The sequence below is a fragment of the Varanus komodoensis genome, unplaced genomic scaffold, assembly GCF_004798865.1.
Source record: "Varanus komodoensis strain SLA01 unplaced genomic scaffold, ASM479886v1 scaffold1, whole genome shotgun sequence".
NCBI classification, from domain to species: Eukaryota; Metazoa; Chordata; class Lepidosauria; order Squamata; family Varanidae; genus Varanus; species Varanus komodoensis.
The window spans coordinates 14,392,246-14,411,168 of NW_025335268.1; the positions used below are offsets into that span (position 1 = coordinate 14,392,246).

General features: G+C 36.0%; 1 protein-coding gene across 2 annotated transcripts in view; it reads right to left on the bottom strand.

Moving 5' to 3' along the window:
• Window positions 1-18,923, bottom strand: part of ZFAND3 (zinc finger AN1-type containing 3) — a 163,689-nt gene that overhangs the window by 61,398 nt on the left and 83,368 nt on the right. For both annotated transcript variants that reach the window (XM_044443883.1, XM_044443973.1), the window contains one exon: window positions 3,789-3,968. In XM_044443883.1, coding sequence (XP_044299818.1) covers window positions 3,789-3,968 — 180 coding nt within the window. The remainder of the gene's footprint in view (window positions 1-3,788; window positions 3,969-18,923) is intronic.

Below are 18,923 nucleotides of genomic sequence, written 5' to 3' on the forward strand. Positions count from 1 at the left end.
TCCTAATAAGCAGATTTTCAAGGAATGCTTAGGAGAGGAAAGTAGTTCAGGTCCCTCTTTCCCATTTGTATGATCAAGATTTTACAGAGAGCCGCCTGCTAAGAAATCCAACAAATCATTACAGAAGATGCAGGCTAAATGTATTTTAGTGCTGATGAAATTATTTATGTCAACATATCCTCAGAAAGAGAGAGAACACAAACTACTGGGTTTTTGAAAAAGGAAAACATATACTTCAGCAGCAGTTAAAGTGGCAGTAGGATGAGTTTAGCAAACTTGGAAGCATCCCTAACCATGAGTAAGCTAGGCTGAAATAAGTTTTACTCCAGGAGTTAAGTCTGTGATTTTTTTTCCTGACTAGAATCTAATCTAAACCAAACCAAAGAAAGGATATATGAGGGGCAGGGGGAAGGATAATTTCTTGTGTAGAAACTATAATAGGCAAACATTAAATGTGTGTTAACATCTTTTTTGGGGGGGTGGGGGGGCAAAGTGAATCATAGCCATGTCTCTGATCCCTCTATAGCACATTTCTGATGAAAATCCACCCCACGCTCCTCCTGACTGCTATGTATTGCAGGATGAAAGCTGCTTTTGGCACCAACATCAGCTTCTATCCATAGCAATTAGATGGAGTTAAAACCCTCTCCCCATATTCTATATTGCTATAACATTTGTATGCTGCCTTTTCCCCTTCTTGTGAGGAAACCAAGGCAGTCACATGGTCCTTCTCCTCTCCATTTTATCCTTATAACAATCATGGTGGTTCATTTAGGCTAGGAGTCAATGACTAGCCCAAAGTCACCCAGTGAGCTTCATGCACAAGAGGCGACTTGAATGTGGTTTTCCTTAGTCCTAGTACAACACGAACTACTCTAACATGTTGGCTGTCACTGTAATTACAATGTGATTTGGCCATCTTGTAAAAGCAATGAAAAATAGCCCATAAATTGAGTTCAAAATTTCTTTTTGGTCTTTGAAGATGCATACCTGGCTTTCCCCTCACTTTAGGATTATTGTTAGAAGGATCACGTGTTCTGAGAAAGTAATATTGGCAATGACATAAACTCTAAATAAAGAAATCCTTTCACCTTAGGTAGAATTTTAGATACAGATTTTGTAGGAAATAAACAGACTTGTATACAAGTAGGCCTGAAAAATACAACTCCTCATATAAGAAAAATGACTGTAATTATAGGAATTCATGCAATCACATTAATATCCTGCCAGACCCAATTGCTGCAAAATTATAGATTTTTTCTCTCTCTTACAATATTCTGACACTTCCAGAAAAAAGTACAATTCTTCCCTTTCAACAAGACTATTAACCCGATAGATCTTTATTGCAGCATGATGAATAAAATGGCCTACTGTAATTATATGCTATTTATCCTGTAGGGCAGTAACCACAGATAGCAGCTTGATCTGGTGAAAGGGAGAACATCCCAAAAGGCAGCCATCTGTATTGTAAACAGTAAGGACACTACTTCTGAGTATTCAAATCTGTTTGATAGGAATTAACTTAATGGTCTCCTACACCAGATCTTAGAACAATACAACCAAATCTGTTTAGTGAAAGTATCAATCTTTTAAGAAACAAAACTATAATGAAAGCAGTGTGTATATTATAGAACTCCTTACAAAACAAGATAAATAACAGGAAAAAGCATCCTTAAATTAAAATCAAGAAAGACATTTAAACTTAGGGCATTCTTCATTATGGGAGAGAACCTTCCACAGACTATCATCAATCAGAAAAGCTCTATCTACTGTATAATTAGCTCTGATAAATGACACTAATCTGAGCTACATTAGAGAACTACTGTTTGGAGGGTGTGGGGGAAAAGGGAAAGAGAGATAGCTGGAACTGTAAATAAATCTAACCACTGTTTCACTTACAGCCATCCCAGCAGGATGTCATAAAGAATTTTTTATAGGTAATATTTTCAAATGTGCTGCTGGCTGTGCTGCCTAATATCTATCATCTTAGAGCATGCATTAGTGAGTGTACAGAAGCTCAGAACAGAAAAAGCATGTTTTTAAAATAAGTTCTCTCTTTCATAAGCCATATATATTTATGGCTAAGCTCTTTATTGGAAAAAAAGCATATTCCAACAAAGTGGCTGTTTAGGAACACAACAGAAAATCTCTTTTTGAAGGCAGGAGAATGAAGATGCTGAACCACTGAAGGACCAGTTTCTTGGGATGCAGTTAGAGGAAAACAGGGAACAACTACGTACAGGAAGGTACAGTAGAATGGTTTTTATAACAACCTCCTGATGGATAGAAGAAATGTTGAGTTGGGGCTTTATGCAAGATTCTGAATTACAAAGGGAATGGGAAGGGAGAGAGTGCTTATATGTATCCAAAAACACAATCATACTGCAAATGAATTTAATACAATATGTGAGAGAGTTCACTGGATTTTAAATAAAAGTGTATTATTTCTTTCATCTCAAACTATCATGTGTAATGTAACTGTTCTGCAAGATGTATTGGCTCTGTGTGAAATAGGATTATTTCTGAAGCTGCCAGAACCAAATTTGAAGCTTTCTGAAGAAAGAAGGGAGTTCTGATGACCTATCCTGTTCTGGAAAATAGTTTTTCTATTAGTTTCTAAGGTTACTTTTAGAAAAGTCCTGTTGTACAAAGAGTGGGTCCTACAAGTATAACAGAACCAGTGGATGTGGAATAGCTGCAACCAATACATCCAAACCTACAAATTTATCTATCTTTCTGTCATTCAGTACACTATGGGAGTTCAGAAGAAGCTTTTTTCAAAACCTGATCACAATGCTTCTATTTAATGGCTCTAAGGAATGGGCTAGTCGATATTTTTATTGTTTGAACTTTATCTGAAATGCAGATTATAAATGCAACGAATACTCCTGGGATAACTATTAAAAGTAGAACACAAGCAGTGTCCAATTAAAATTGTCAAAAATTTCATGATACTTTGCATTTCATTCTTTGGGACAATATGAAGCAGTGCCCTCAGAGTTGTATCCAATTACTCCTCTCCACTGCTGCCAATGGAACACTGAGGGACTATCAGAAGTAGAGTTTGGGAAGGTGTAGGGGCCTGCAGAGTGAAGGTGAAGAGGAAAAGTCCCATTGCATGAGCAGAAATCCCAACATGCAAAGTTTGACTTTGCTCTTTAAATCTCTTCCTCATTTGGAACTGGAAGAAAACACATCTGAACTCTTTTCAGGCTCTTTATTTCAGAGCAAATAGTTTTATAAGCAGCACAAAGAAATTCTGAATCTGTCAGAAGCTTTAATGAAGCAGTACAGAAAGAATTTGAAATCAAGCTCTTTAACAACCCTTGACTTTTATAGAAAACTGCCTGTCTGTTAGAGTGAGAATAAAGAATGAGCTAAGGTTTATTCCTGAAGTTCTCAAGAATTTCAGTTTGTATTTACCCTAATTCTATATAGGCCACTATGCTGCTTGTCTAGTTCAGTGCAGTTATTTCAGAAACTTCAGCACAATGATATCACAGTGATAACATAGGCTCTACTTTCCTAAAAGTTAACTTATGGATAGGCAAATGTACCAGTTCTGAAACAACTGAGTATAAGCAATTGAGCTCTTAACAGTTAAATACTGTACTTATTCAATTAGAATGGAAAAAAATAGATTCCTTCCTTTGTTCTACCAGCAATTAGCATACAACTATCATTCGCATGCACTTTTCTACACTTTCAGTTTATTCTTAATAGCTAAAAGTTAAAGTTGTTAAAAGAGAGGAAAGCCTAGTTTGTTCTCTTCTAAGATGTACACTTACATTCTTCTTTGCTTGGTGAAGTTACATTCAGTTCTGTCGATAGTTGCTGGTTGGAGTTAACAGTCTGTGTAGATAGGGAGGTATTACTGTTGTCACTATTTGTTTCTCCAGAGAACAAATCCAATTGGCTGTTGCTTGTGCTGGGAGTGGACTCATCATCTGGTTGCTTCTTTTGAAAATCTAGCAAGACAGAAAGTTGGGGAAATAGGATGCTTGAAGAAATTGCATGTTACTACCCAATCCTGATGATACATACTTTTGTATATAAATTATGAATTTACTCATCTGTATAATGTGACTTAACCCCAGTGTTAATCTTCTCTTCTCTTTAACAAGACATTGTGATTGAACTCAGTATAAGTCAGAACAATGTACCAATGGAAAGTCAGAACAGACATATGCCAAATACATGTAGACAAAAATAAAAGATCAATTAGTACTGTGTCCATCGTTTTGTTTGCTTATTTTTACTAAAGACCTCATGACCAGTAACCTCACAACTAGACTAGTGTAATCTACTAGTGGACTATACCAGGCTTCCCTTGCACCAAGTTCAAAAGCCACAGCAAGTGCATAATGTAGCAGTAAGGATGTTCAGTGGAGTGACCAGCTATAAACATACCTATATTAAAAGAACTCCACCAACTTCCTGTTAGCTACCAAGTCATGTTCAACATTTTGCGATGACATGAAAAACCGTAAACATCTCATCACCAGGACATATAGCTGACATTTCCCCTCATACATGCACCATCAACCACTGAGCTCTTACTGGTCTTACAGAGGAGGGCTTACTGGTCATTCTGCAGCAAACAGAATGCTGCCGGGCAGTGGTACATTAACTGGCCTTCTCAATAATGGCCTTGCAGCATTCTTTCACATGTGATCTCAGAGGCAGAAATGGTGATAAATTTTAATTGCTTCCTGATCACACACTTATTCACACAGACTTTCTGTAACTTGAGAGGGATTCTGTTACTATCCTGTTGTTACTGCACTAACATGCAATTATTTTATCTGAACTGTTACCTTGTTCTGAGAAATTCCTGAACCACTGAGGAATTTCAATATATTAAGCAGTGTTTTAATAAACAAAACTTTGAGCAGAAATGTGTCCCCTTTTAGTTACTGCTTTGAAAAGAGTGGAACCATTTACTTTATATAGAAACTGAACTGGCTTCATTTTCTCGCATTGACATCATCATGCAAAATCAAAGAACTTCCTTTCTGCTGCCTCCTGCCTTACGACTTTGGTACAGGCCTTTGAGACAGCTGTAAAAATAAAATTTGTACAAACTCATTTTTTTGCATACTTAATGCATGCATTATACTCTCAACAATGTCAAGCATGGCTTAATATCTCCAATTTTGTTTTTGAATAAATATGGTCATGTGCTTAAACCACTTTGTGAGGATCTCTCTCTCTCAAAAGTAAGGGCATAAGTGTACAAATACATACATCTATGCAATGGGTTTGTCATGTAGTGCCAGGGAGCCATGTATGTTGCTCTGAGCTCTTTAGAAGATGCAAAGTTTAACGTTTACAGTGGACAAGAATTGGTGTTTGTCTGGTCTCCCTAAACTGCTTGTCAATCAGGGAGTATCTTTTGCACAGCCTTGCATAATTCCTTGAAACTAATGTACTATATGTCAATTGACTATGTAAATTAATTATGTACTATAATAACTAAGTACTTATATAGTTGGCTCCAGGATTCTCAGTATCTAATAGCATGTTGTCTTTACCTCAAAGTGCATGACAGTCGCTTAAATTAGATTTCAGCCAAATGACTGTTTTTTGTAAACATCAGAAAAAGCACTGAGAAGTCTTTAATCTTTTGTTAGCACTCCTTGTGAAATGATTCCATTTGTTATCTAAAACTGTCCTCTTACCTCCTTTCTAAAAATCAAATCTAATTTGTTGCAGTTTTTTTAAAACTAAAGTCTAGGGACATCATCATGTTAGACCACGTTATGATATCACCTCATTTACAATATGGTCCCTGATTGTGCTGGGCCACTCAAGTGCCTAATTAAGAACGAGGAAACCGCAGCAGTTGGGGAAAACCAGTACCTAAGAAGTGGTGACAGAGAAATGATGATCACAAAGAGGATTTAAAGGCAGGCCTTTGTGTTTTCTGAAGGATAAAAACTTCAAATTTTTTTTTTTTGACCTGAAAACCTGGTGAGTTTTTGGCTATAGGCCTACATTGTATGTATCTTTGGGAGACCAAAAACATAGTTTCATAAGGCTTCAATGTAGTGATACAGGAAAGAACTTACTGTATGAACAGGTCATCTGATAGGCTTTATTAAAATATGACTAAACTGTTTATTTAAAATGTTTTACCTTTTTGTAAAACTTGTCTTCATTGCACTGGCCTTTTTGCTATCCACTCAAGACTAAGACAGGATTCTGAGACTTATTTATATGCACATGTTTTATCCAAATACAAAATGTGAATGCATAGATCCATATGAGTAGTGAAACAAAAAATTCAGTGTGTACATTTGTGTACTGCTCATAAAGTATGCTTTTGTTTACATGTGAAATGTTCCAAGTATAGCATTACAAGTAGGTTAGTAACAACTTTTTGCATTTAGGACAGAAACTACAATTGGAACATATTACTAGTGATTGGTATCTCTGCTTCCTTGAATAAAGATGGGTAAGCTACATTGTACATTTTTGATCAACTGATAGTTTTCAGTTGTGGAAATCCAAAGGGAGTTTCTAGGATATCAATGTAAGCTTAGCTTAGCTTTTATTGGATTTGTAAAACCATATCCAAATAGTCCCAAACAGGACTCCCTTGGCAGTGCACAACTTTTGTATTGTACAACCTCTAGTCTGTGTTTATTTTTTAATCTGACCATTCTGTTGTGACTAGACAAGTGTACTAAATGCTTGGATATCAAAGGGATACGGACATATGCTCAATTTGACTGGGAAATCAAGTACCATGATTCTAGTGTTAGTGGTGAGAGTCCGTATGTTCAGTACAAATGGTAAGGACAATGGGCACCTTGTCTGTTGATGCCTAAAATAACTCCAGTTCATTTATTAACTTGGTTATAAGATTATAGTATCTCATCTGAAGTGAAATGTGAATCAATACTGAATTTATCCAAGGTATGAAATAATCTTGTCCTCAAAGACTCTCTCTGTGTAGAAAAACATCAATATCTTCCTATCTATTATCACTGTGTAATCAACAGATCAGCAACTTCTATCAACTACCGATCTCTAAAGGTAACCTGATGATAACAAACAGAATTGTGTGCCATTTTGCTTAATCTGTCTGTCAGTATAACATCTAAGGCCTTAATAGCCTTCTTTAAAATGAGCAATTGGCCAATGGAAATCTTCTAAATGCTGGATCTTTTCCTGTTTAATAAATCATCCTAATTTCATCCGAACTTCACTAAGATGTCTTTTAAAATGTAAAGACTGGATTTTGTAATGAGTGTATTTGCAATCTGAATTGGTAAACCACTTAAATCTGAAATTACGAATATCTTTAAACCACCATATATTCAGCTTTACATAATTTGACAGATTTCCATCAGTCCCAGGAATGTTAATTTCAAAGGACTGAGAAAAATTGAGAAGAGCACTGCATTTACTTACTTGCCCCAAAAAGTCATTAAAAAAAAAAAAAACTCCAAACAAACTAACAAAGTTTTGGTGGGTTCTGTGGCAACAACTCCTGGAAGGAAAGCTTAGAAAATGGTGGCATACAGTTTCCATGAAGTGGACTACACTGGACTACACTGTAACCCTTTGCTGGAATATAATGATCAGAATGATCAGATACTTAGTATAAGGTAATAAGACCCAGAAATACCTATCTATTTATTTTTGCATGCCATCATTTCTACCTTTCAAGAAAATTCACGGTGGCTTGCATGGTCCTCTTCCTCTTCATTTTATTCTCACAACAACCCTGTGAGGTAGGTTCAGCTTAGCGTCACTGACTGGCTAAACACCACCCAGTAAACTTCATGGCTGATCGGGGACTAAGCCCCAAATCCAACACTCTAGTGACTATATAACACTGTTTCATCAACACAGCTACACTAACTAACTGTGTACTACAGATGCTAAGGCCATTTCTAATTTCTCTTAGCTTGTTTTCTGTGTCTATACTTTAAGGGTTGCTGATGGTTTTGTCTATTAATGAGAAACTATATTTCAATTTTATTTTACTCCTTCATCCTAAGAATTAGCAATGAGTTATGAAATGATTTAAATAGAGCTTATTAAGCCCAAGTTGATAGCAAAACAGATTGTTCTTCAAAATTTGCCAGGATCTTAAATTCAATAAAATGCTATTTTTACTATGCTAACATCAATAGCAACAACTTAAGAGAGAACAAGAGAAGAACCAAAGGACTTGCTACTATTAAAAAATAATGCCTCAGCATACAAATTAATTCTCTTCAGTTTATTACTTTAACTAGCTTGAAACTGAAAGATAAAAATATGCAATGAATAAAAGTTGCATTAGTTTCTTCCTGCTCTGTCCTACAGTGGGGCGCTAGTTTGAAATTACTGATTTTTTCTGTACAACCCAATCTTTGCCTCCATGAGCAGTAGTTTTGCACTTGAGATGGGCTTTGGAACTTACTGGTGATGCCACTTGAACACAAGCAATGTAAGCACTAAGTTGGGGTTGCCTCAGAATTAATTAGAAAGGAATTTAAGGCACTCCCAGAACCCTTCTGGTACCTTTACATATGCTGTGTTGAAAGTAGGGCATTTATTACCTATTTAAATATTTCCGCAGCACCCCCCCCCTCAAGGCAACTAACAGCAATAAAATTCATATAATTAAAAACTGATATGGTAATAAAATGACAAATATGTAGAAGCTCTGCAATGAATGGCACAAGCAAATGCAAAACTGCTTTCACCTGTTTGGTATTGCATCTTCAACATCTCTGGTCTTCATATAACTAAGTCAACATTACTACAAAGTATTTTTCTACTGAATTGTTGGTTCAGATTATGCGTAAGGACATTATTTCATGACTGCTCACATACTATTGGGTTATACCTAATACCTGTATTCAATGTCTCATTTTTAACTGGAAAGGAATCTCGCCTGGCTCATATTTTGATTTCTTATGCTATAAACCTAGCATAGGAACAAATACTTAGAACAAATAAAGTGTACCATAAAATGTGAACACATTTAACAGCTGTAACTGCCAGGCTAAAAGCTTAGTTCAGAATTTAGAGATAATTTGTTTCAGTGATGTAACTGCGATTTTCTATACCTACAATACCTAAATATGGAATGTCCAGTAATAAAAGCATCAGAAATCATTTGCTTCTTATGCAGCATTTATTGGGCAGATGCCAAGCTGATATTTAAACACCACACACTGATGTTTTTATTAAAAAGTTATTAAAATTTTTAGAACCTATTCATACTACCCTTTTATTTCAATTTATGCCTCTCCTTACCAATTGATAGGTTTCAAGAGGCAGAAAGTATATGCAAGCTTAGAAAGAAAAGCCTAAATGATTCCCTGATTTTAGGAGCCTCAAAGTGACAGAAAGGTCTTTTCACTACACAAATCTGAGAGCACAGCCAACATTTCTATGATCCAATTGGGATCAAGTGGACTCAGATTTAAAATTTTATTTGGTCAGGAAGCTTGTGGCATGATGTTGGGCCAGTTGCTATGTCTTATGCTAATATACATCCCAGAATTGTTGAGGACACAAATGTGTTCAGGTATGCGAACACAAGGAGGCTTACATAATCTCTTCTCCATTTTAATCCTATTCTTGCAGCAATCCTGTGAGATAGGTAGCCTGAGAATTAGTCACCCAGTGAAATTCATGTTTGAATAGTGAGTAGAACTTGAATTGTTCAAGTCCCAGTCTTATCACTATACCACATGGCTTTTCTAACTATGTCTGTAATGCAGGTATCTATGTATGTAATTTTCCCTAACATACTCATTTGTTATTGAAGGACTGGATTATTAAGTTCCAAGAACCGTGAAAACCAAAGAATTATTACAGTGAAATTCATGTCTAGTTTGGTTAGTAATAAAATGCAACCAAACAAATTTCTTCCTCATCCCATAAGTTAACAGTCGAACCACATCTAATATTCCATTGCATATGTAAAGCTTACTCTACAAAGGGGAACTGTTTGCACTCATCATTAGAATCAATTTTCTCTTTGCTAAAATACAAGGAGAAGTAACCACAATAACTTACTTATTCTGGTTTCCTTTTATTTTCCTTGTGAAGGAGTGCAACCATTCTCCATTTTAATTTAGTTGGGCTTCAGGTTAGTATAGTGTTAAATTGTGTGTGTGCATGCATGCAATAGTTTAAGGCAAAAGCTTGATAGTTTAGACTAGAGGTCTAAAGTTAAGTTAGAATGTAGAGGTCGAGACATTTTGCTCAGAAAGCCAGGCCATCATAAAGTTCAACAGAGGGTCAGGGGAGGGGGGGGAGGCATTAATTCAGGAAACAGAAATATAATCTAATGGAGAAGCCTTTACGTCTATGAACTTGTAGGAGCATAAGCCTTCTGTGCAGAATGGAAGCAATCACCTCCCTGGTCCTCCTGCCTTGCAAAATCAAGCAAGATTGCTCATTTGAACCATCAAGATGAACTGCTTCAGATGGAAGGAAAGGCAGCTGAAGCACCACCAAGTATGTCATATATTGGTAGACTCAGCCTTCCTCTTTCTACCCTCTTTAGCAGTCTTATGATCTTGGAAAAGTGGCAGTCCCAGTTCTTTTCATGTTGACCCAAGTGAGGGAAAGGAGGATCTAAGCATAGATCCCTAGTTCTGAGTTTGGTGTTTTGTTTTATTTTTTTACAAACTCAGCACTGGGAATCTGAAGCATGTGGAACAGCTATAGTATCATTATGCACATTATATAAACATGCAGTAAACTGCCTTCCTGAATGGTTAGAGTTGGAGGGGGGAGGAAAAAAATAATGTTAAGACCTAAAACTTGAGGACAGAAAGGAAAAGAAGACTAGCAACACAAAGAGTCAGAGTTGCTGCAAGTGGGGAACTGTTTGTGAGAATGTTACAGATATTGCTAGGCAGGAAAATGGATAAAATAGGGATACAGTCCAGTTATACAGTCCAGTTACATTAGCTGGGTGTCTTTATCCCTGGTTGTTTTATTTACTTGCTATTGTTTGTTTGTTTGTTTGCTAATATATGGTTTTGTGATTGTCTCTGTGAACCATTAATATTTAAAAACATTTACCTAATGAAATTTACGTAACATTATTTAAAGGTTTGAATAAATTTCAACATAAGCAATGAATAGAATTTAAGTTAATTAATGGGACTTAGTCATTAGTAATTCAGGTCTCATTCATTCCAAAGATCTACCCCAAGTAGGATTTCTGTTGTATTTTGGCTTTTGTGGCATCCTCTTTTATCCATCCAATGTTTCAGCCAAATCACATACTACCTAAAGGGAATACCTGAGATCCAGAGAGATTTAAAGTTGCTTTGATGAAAGCACCAAAGGAAAAAGAAGTGTCTACACAGTGGAAAAAGCCAAAGACAAGAAGGACAAAAAGGAGAACAGGCACATTATTTTTCCTTTTCCCCACAGAACTGGTAGTTGCCTGTCTGTGACATTCCTCAATGGAATGTGGATCAATGCTCTAACTAGATTATTAATCAGAATAGCAGCACAAATTTCAAATATTTTATAATAAAATAAAATGTTCTAGCAAAGATGTAACAAAATCTTTTAATAAAAAAACAATTTTTTCACATAGATCATAAGATAAATGTTTAGAAAACCACAAGCTGGAAGCACTGGGAGCAAAATAAAGGAAACTAGTACAATACTAGTCTTAACTTAAAAGATCTCTGAAGTAGGCTTACTGATTGATAAAAAAATTAATTATGACTCATACTTTGCACACTTCAGTGAAAAAGCATGCAGATTTTCATACTGTTTTAATTAAAAAAAACCCACTCTGACTACTGTAGTGCTTGCAACTTCTTATCTCTCATTGATGGGCCCCTTTAAATACCTAGAGAAAATCCTAGCATTTAAGAACATAGGTCTATTATTTTTAATTAATTTCTCTAGACTAAAGTACAGATTCCTAATTACAGCTAAGTGTTGCTTAATTTTCTGTCACTGGAAATTTAAAACACTTCCAAATGTTTGTCTCAAAAATGACTAGAAGTTGTAAGATACAATCATGCAAAATATTGTAATATTTATTGTAATATTAATTTCAGTAATATAAAATGGCATTAAAGCAGCATAAAATAGGTTTTTCTTAAACTGCTTGGTGGTGACACTAACTGTAGCAATCCCATTATTTTGTTGACTCTGAGGTTATCTAAAACTCTTAATGATTCAAATCTATTGGCACTCTCTGTCAATGAGATCTCACATGAATAATTTTGGCTGTAAGTTTGAATGTGTGGTTTTTGATTAGCAAAAGAATTAGAATATTTTTGACAGCAATAGGCGGTGCCTGATACCTTAAGAAAAGAGATTAAGTTGTATGGTATGTAAACATTTCACCATGTTATATAGGAAAAAATACTCTCTACCTGTTGATCTGTCCCTACTCAGCAACTAATATCACTTAGTATAAAGGCAACATCATAATTATATAGCATGACAAGGATTCTTATGAAACAAAATATTTTTTTTAATCAGGATGTGGTGCTAAGTGGAATTTCTACCACTAAAAATGTTACAATTATGTATTCTTAAGTTAGCTACTATTTTCTTGTATTAAGAACTATTTTAAGCCAGTACGTACTATAGCATATAAACAGGCGATATACAATAAAATAAAATACTATAAAACACTATTTTACATAATGTATTTCACACTATGTTGATGTTTGTCTTTGAAAGGGTTAAATCATGGGTCCTCGAACTAAGGCCTGCGGGACGGATCCGGCCAGCCATGACCATCCATCTGGCCCACGCCGCTGTTCGCCACCCGTCCACTTGCTGCGTAGGCAAGGAGGTGGTGGCTTGCTCACTTGGAGACCAGCAAGTTTTAGAGTGTAAAGTCAAATCATGTTGTGTAAGTATGAACAATCTCTACCAGAATGGCAGTAAAATTTGCTGACACAATAGGTTTCCCTAGAAAACCCATCATATCATTAAATGGTATTGGCATTACACATGAACTAGATTAGACTAGTGCAAGGTAATGTACATGCTAGCACCAAACAGTACACTATACCAGAACCAAAAGCAGAATTTCCTGGATTCACATGAACCGATTAAACTGCCATGAATAAGGTGTGCTATTTTATTTAAAAAACAAGGTTTTGTTTTGCTATGCCTGAATGTCACCATTAGCTTATCCAATGCAGTAAGACATTGCACAATATGCATTTCAATTGTGTGGTTCAATTTTCTGCACAAAAGCATTACTTAGAGCTATTTTCTTTCAAATATGGACCATTTCAAATGCATATTACTTTAAGGTGAGATATTCACTGAAATTGAGCCAAGTCTTACCTACAAAAAGACATGTTTGATAATTTCAGAGGTAACATTTCCATTACTGTGAAAAATTATTATACAGTAGGGGAAAGCTACCATTTAGAAGGTCACTCTTCACATCTGTTAAGAGTATGACACAGAATCATACAAATGATCCTCAACAGCAGCAAAGTTGTCAATGAAAGAAACAGTTGGATGATAGCAATTAAATCAGTTTTAAGAAAGAGGCAACTGTCCTTGAGGCAACTGCTCAAATCTACAAGGTAGAATTAAAATCTGAAATGTAAAATGATGCACAATGGGGTAAAAAATTCCAGCCTTGGGTATATGTTGATGGGATGAAAGCTAGCACTGACAAAGAAAGTGATCCTGGCATTGAGGTGGACAGCTCATACAAATGTCATGTGCTGCTGCTGTGAGAAAGGTCAATTCCATATTAGACTAATGGAATCAAAAAGGATCAACGTCCTCTCATAAAATCTAGGATGTGACCACGTAGTTTGCAGTTATAGTCACTGCACCTAAAAAGGATATTGTAGAGTTGAAGAAAGTACAGAAAGGGGCAACTAAAATTAGTAAGAACCTGGAATAACTCCTTTATCAAGAAAGCTTATAATATCTGGGGCTGTTTAGCTTATAAAAAAGGCAAGTGAGGGGTAAACATGATAGAGGTGCTATTGTGTATGTTGTGGAGGAAGTGGACAAGGAGACTTTTTCCCCTCTTCCGTAGTGCTAGATACTGGGGTTTATCCCATGAAGTTGACTGGTGGGAGATTCAAGCCAAATGAAAAGTATTTTGTTACACAGTGCATATTAAGCTACACAATTTGCTACCACAAGATGTGCGATTGCCACCAATTTGGATGCTTTAAAAGGATGCTGGATAAATTCATGGAGAATAAGGTTATTAATGGCTACTAATTCTGATGGCTATATTCTACCTCAGTAACAGCGACAGTATGCCTATGTACAGCAATTTCTGGAGAACGTGAGCAGGAAGGTGTCATTATAGTGAAGCCTTGCTTGCTGATTTCCAACAGGCACTGTGTGAACAGAATGCTGTACTATGATTTTTTCCCTCTTCTTATGCTCTTAAGGTAGTATTTATTTACAATTTCTTTAAAATGTGCTTACTAAAGATATTGGACAGGACAAGGGGGTGCTAGCCCTTTAAGGTACAAATGTGGCTGTTTCATTCACAAATGTCTGTGTTGTACTCACCATTACTCCTTAGGCATAAAACGTTCTATAATTCCCAGCTGGGAATTTTAGGGGTTGTTTGAGTAGGGTCTAAATTTTTACAAAACTTCACTTTAGGTTGCAAATACTACAATAGCTAGCAGAGACTAGATAAATCTATAACACATTCCAGTGGGGCAAAGCTCAAGGAACCAGGCTTCAGGTTGGATGTCAGGACTGACAGTTAGGACTCCTAGGATATGGAATGGGATTCCAAGGGAGGTGGTTGAGGCCTCATCAGTAAGGGTGTTCAAGGAAAGACTGGACAACCACATGTTGGGGATTACATGAGTGGAGCTGGCTAGGGGTCAGACTAGATGGCCTGGGAGATCCCTTCTGACTTACTTTGTTTCTGTTTCTTTAACGAATATATAAGCCACTACAATTGGTTTAGTCACACCCTCAAGTATGCTAGTAAGGTAAAGGTAAAGGTTTCCCCATGACATAAAGGTCCAGGCATGGCTGACTCTTGGGGGCGGTGCTCATCTCCATTTCCTAGCAGAGGGAGCGAGCGTTTGTCCACAGACAGTTTCCGTGGTCATATGGCCAGCATGACTAAACACTGAAGTGCACGGAATGCTGTAACCTTCCCGATGAAGTGGTAGCTATTTATCTACTTGCATTTGTATGCTTTCGAACTCCAATAACATATGCTAGTACTTGATCCAAAACATGCATACCAGGCTAGCTGTTTAATATGGAGCCCAAAATTTTCCTAGCAGAAGGAAAAATTCAATAAATGTCCATATTTCATCATATATCCATTGACAAAATGTTATACCAATGTTACTTGAAACTGGTCAAGCTTGTGTGAATCAAGGCATCAGCTAAAGAGAAGGCCAACTTCACATTTGACAGCTTTGAATGATATACTTCTCATTCATTTCTAAACTAGAAAACTGCAAAGTTACTCTTATCACCAGTGTACCTTATGAGTTATAAAAATCAGTTATAAAACATGGAAGAGAGGAAAGTAATATTTTAAATTTATATTTATACTAAACTTCATAATAGACATTACAATTTTTGTCAGTTTATACCCACATTCAAAGTGACAAGAAAATTCAGTGCAAGAAGTAAGAGAAACTTCATAGTCAGACACTCTGATGACTGCCCAGAGACTGTATTTTAAGAATACCCCATTGGCCCCATTTTTATATTATAAACAACAATTTGAAAGGGCAGTATTTTGCTGGAACTAAATAGAAAACTGAGTAAGAAATACAATGGCCTAGTAATTTCCTTCAGCCTTTGAACTTTGGTAATTATGTGAAAGGACATTTAATGGTGCTGCTCCCTAAACCAACCTCAACCTATCCCTTTGGGAATTCAATATCCAAACACTTTGACTATAGTAGGTGCCTTGCTCTGTAAGAAATATTGGAATTGCTGAACTGAGCAATATCCAGAGAAAATTTGAGTAACAGCCCACAATGGGAGAACTACTGCCAAGGTACCTACTGGAAATTGTATTAGATATGCAACCTACTTAATGAAAGCCAGCATCAGATATCACCAGACCCACCAAGAAAGAAAGGAACATAAGCCTGTTCTCAAAACCATGCTCTTCTTTGAAAAGTGATTTAGCAGGGTATAAAGTTATCAGTTTGAAGGCAAAGTAACACAAGCAAAATCTGACTTGCGCAAAGGTGTTTTCCTGTCCCCACCCCTGCCAAAAGCACCCTGTATATATGAAGGAGTAAATGAATTGCCATTTCCTAGTATACGGCTTCCAAGTTTCTGATCTCTGGTTCTTGTCGATATCAAACCAGGGCAAAATAGAGGCATTTGACAGTATAAAACCAGGATAAAATGGAGGCATATTTTCAAGAATAAAATACCTTCATGAATGACATAAAAAGAAGCTTGAGATCTCTGATTCTGATATTAGTTAAGGAAATATTATCAAGAAGCTTGATAATATAATCTTACCTAATAAACTTAAGTTTACATGAGCTTAGGCAGGAAATACATATTTAATTACTGACTTAATAGCGCAATACTAGCACATTTGTATGGCTACAAATTAGAAATTGCAAACTATACTTTCAACAAACATCAGCTTTGTCTGCATTCACACTGACCAGGTTCAAATTACCTTAATTTGGCATAAACTGAGGCATTCATGAACCTTTTGCCCATGAAGGGAGTCCCTTTAATTCCCCTCTTCACAGCACCAAGCAAAACAAGAGTATCGCTAATTAACCATTCTTTCCCATTTCAGTAATCATAGCTTCTTATTTCCCATTTCATTCATAGAAAGAAACTATCACTACCAACTTAAGAAGTCGGATCTTTAAAAAACCTCCAAGCTATGTTTTATGATGTATTGTTCCAAAGGTGGTAAATCATAATTTCTGATCCACACAAAATGGAAAGTTACAGCTAGAGGCTTACTGCATTAATTGTGGCTTGTGAAATAGCCTAAGAACACAGAAGACCTTCTGCAGGTAATTCAACTAAATAAACAAAAGTGATAGTTCAATCTGAGCCAAAATCTAGCTACTTGTATGAAAGTTAGCAGTATCCAAAACTGCTAGTTTTCTTACACTACTAGTGTAGTGCTAGCATAAGCAACATTTATCACAACAGCAACATATTCAGAACTGTATATATTCTTTCCTAAGAAACTTGTTGCACCAACGTATGTGCTATTTCCATTCCACTAGAGGTTAGAGCAAAGCCAACAGCATAAACAGAGTAGCAGCACTACATATTGCCCAGTAACTTGGAATGCAGACTTTTTAAAAAATTCCAAACCCATAGTGAAGTCGTTGTAAATATAAAGAAGACCCAAGCTGCCATCATATTCTTTTCGGTGTCAGGCCAAACCCTTTTTGTTTTGCCACTATGTTAATGTTTAATTGATTTTAACTGGGGTTTTAGTATATTAATGGTCAGATGCTGTGGGGTTTGTTTCATTCTACTTATTTATTGTAAGCCGTCCCGAGATGTTTGTAGGGGACATGATAGAAAAGCTTTTAATAATTAAAAACAAACAAACTTTAAAAAAACAGAAATGTCAAAAGCTGCTTATTCTCTATCTTTAAAACTAATGACATAGATAAATATTTAATTAAACTGAATTCTAGAAGATGATAATGGAAATGTGCAGCATTACAATGAAGTACAAAATGCTGTTTTGATACATTCTTTCCTGAAAACTACAAATAATCCAGGAAGTTTCTGATTAACCACATTTTTTCTGTTTCATAAAAAGCAGAAGAAAGATGGTAACCAGCTTCTGTAAGACAAGACTGCAAGTTACTTTCTAGCTGCAGTTTAAGATGTTGGCTTGTTACTGAACTGATAGCTAGAGTCTCCTGATTCATGCAAAAAGGGAAAGTATAAATAATTATAGACTTTGCTTGCTTATTGCATGCTGGAAAAGGAGGAGTAAGGGAATGCAGGAATATATTAATTAGGCAAATCTGTTTATCAAGTCAAGATTGGGATATGGGCGTACAATGATCTTTTCAGTCCTACTCAGATCATCCTTTTCCAAGAGTTGGAGGAGAAGAGCGAAGCATGTCTTGCACTTTTGCTTTCCATATTTCATCCTGAGTTTCTTTTTCCTGACCCATTTGATTTCTAAATTGCCAGAAGACCATTTGTCTTTGGTGTAGGAACATTTTCTAAAGTACTAGCAGATATCACACCTTCCAACAATACAGACTTAATTTTTATGTGGTTTTTCATGGCTAGAATAGTTGTATTAACATTAGTACTTAACATATTTCTCCCCTAAGAGTTCACAGAGCCAGTCCAGTCAGAATTGAGCTGTGGTACAATCTAGTTTATTTTTTCTTCTGTGGGAATTTGTTTTACAAAAAACAAGGTAGAGGTGAATGAGATGTCAAATTTTAAATAATACTTAATGTTTTAAAATTGACAGTAGCAAAAATATTTTTATTTCATACCTTACATTATTAACACATGCAAAATTAAATGCATGTATCTGGTTCTAAAAAGCCACCTACGCAAACCTCCCCATATTCTAACCTCTGTATTAATATTGATTGATTGATTGATTGATTTATATCCTGCCTTTTTCCTACAAAGGGCTCAAGGCAGCTTACATCTCCTCCTCTATCTTATCCCCACAACAACCCTGTGAGGTAGATTGGGCTGAGAGTCTGTGACTGGCCCAATTCAAGGGTTTGAAGTCCAAGTCCTAAGTTTTGTACTTGATCTTGACTTTTCAGATACCTCATAGCAGCATATGATGTACTAAACAAAACCCAATAATTATTCTCTTATCATTTAAGGAAAATAACGTTTGATGCAATTCTAGCAGATTTCCTTTCCAATTTCAACTGTAAAAACAGTTAGGGGGTATACACAACATTATTAACCTTGGCTTATTCATAAGTCTACCAATATGCAGCTGTATATGACTG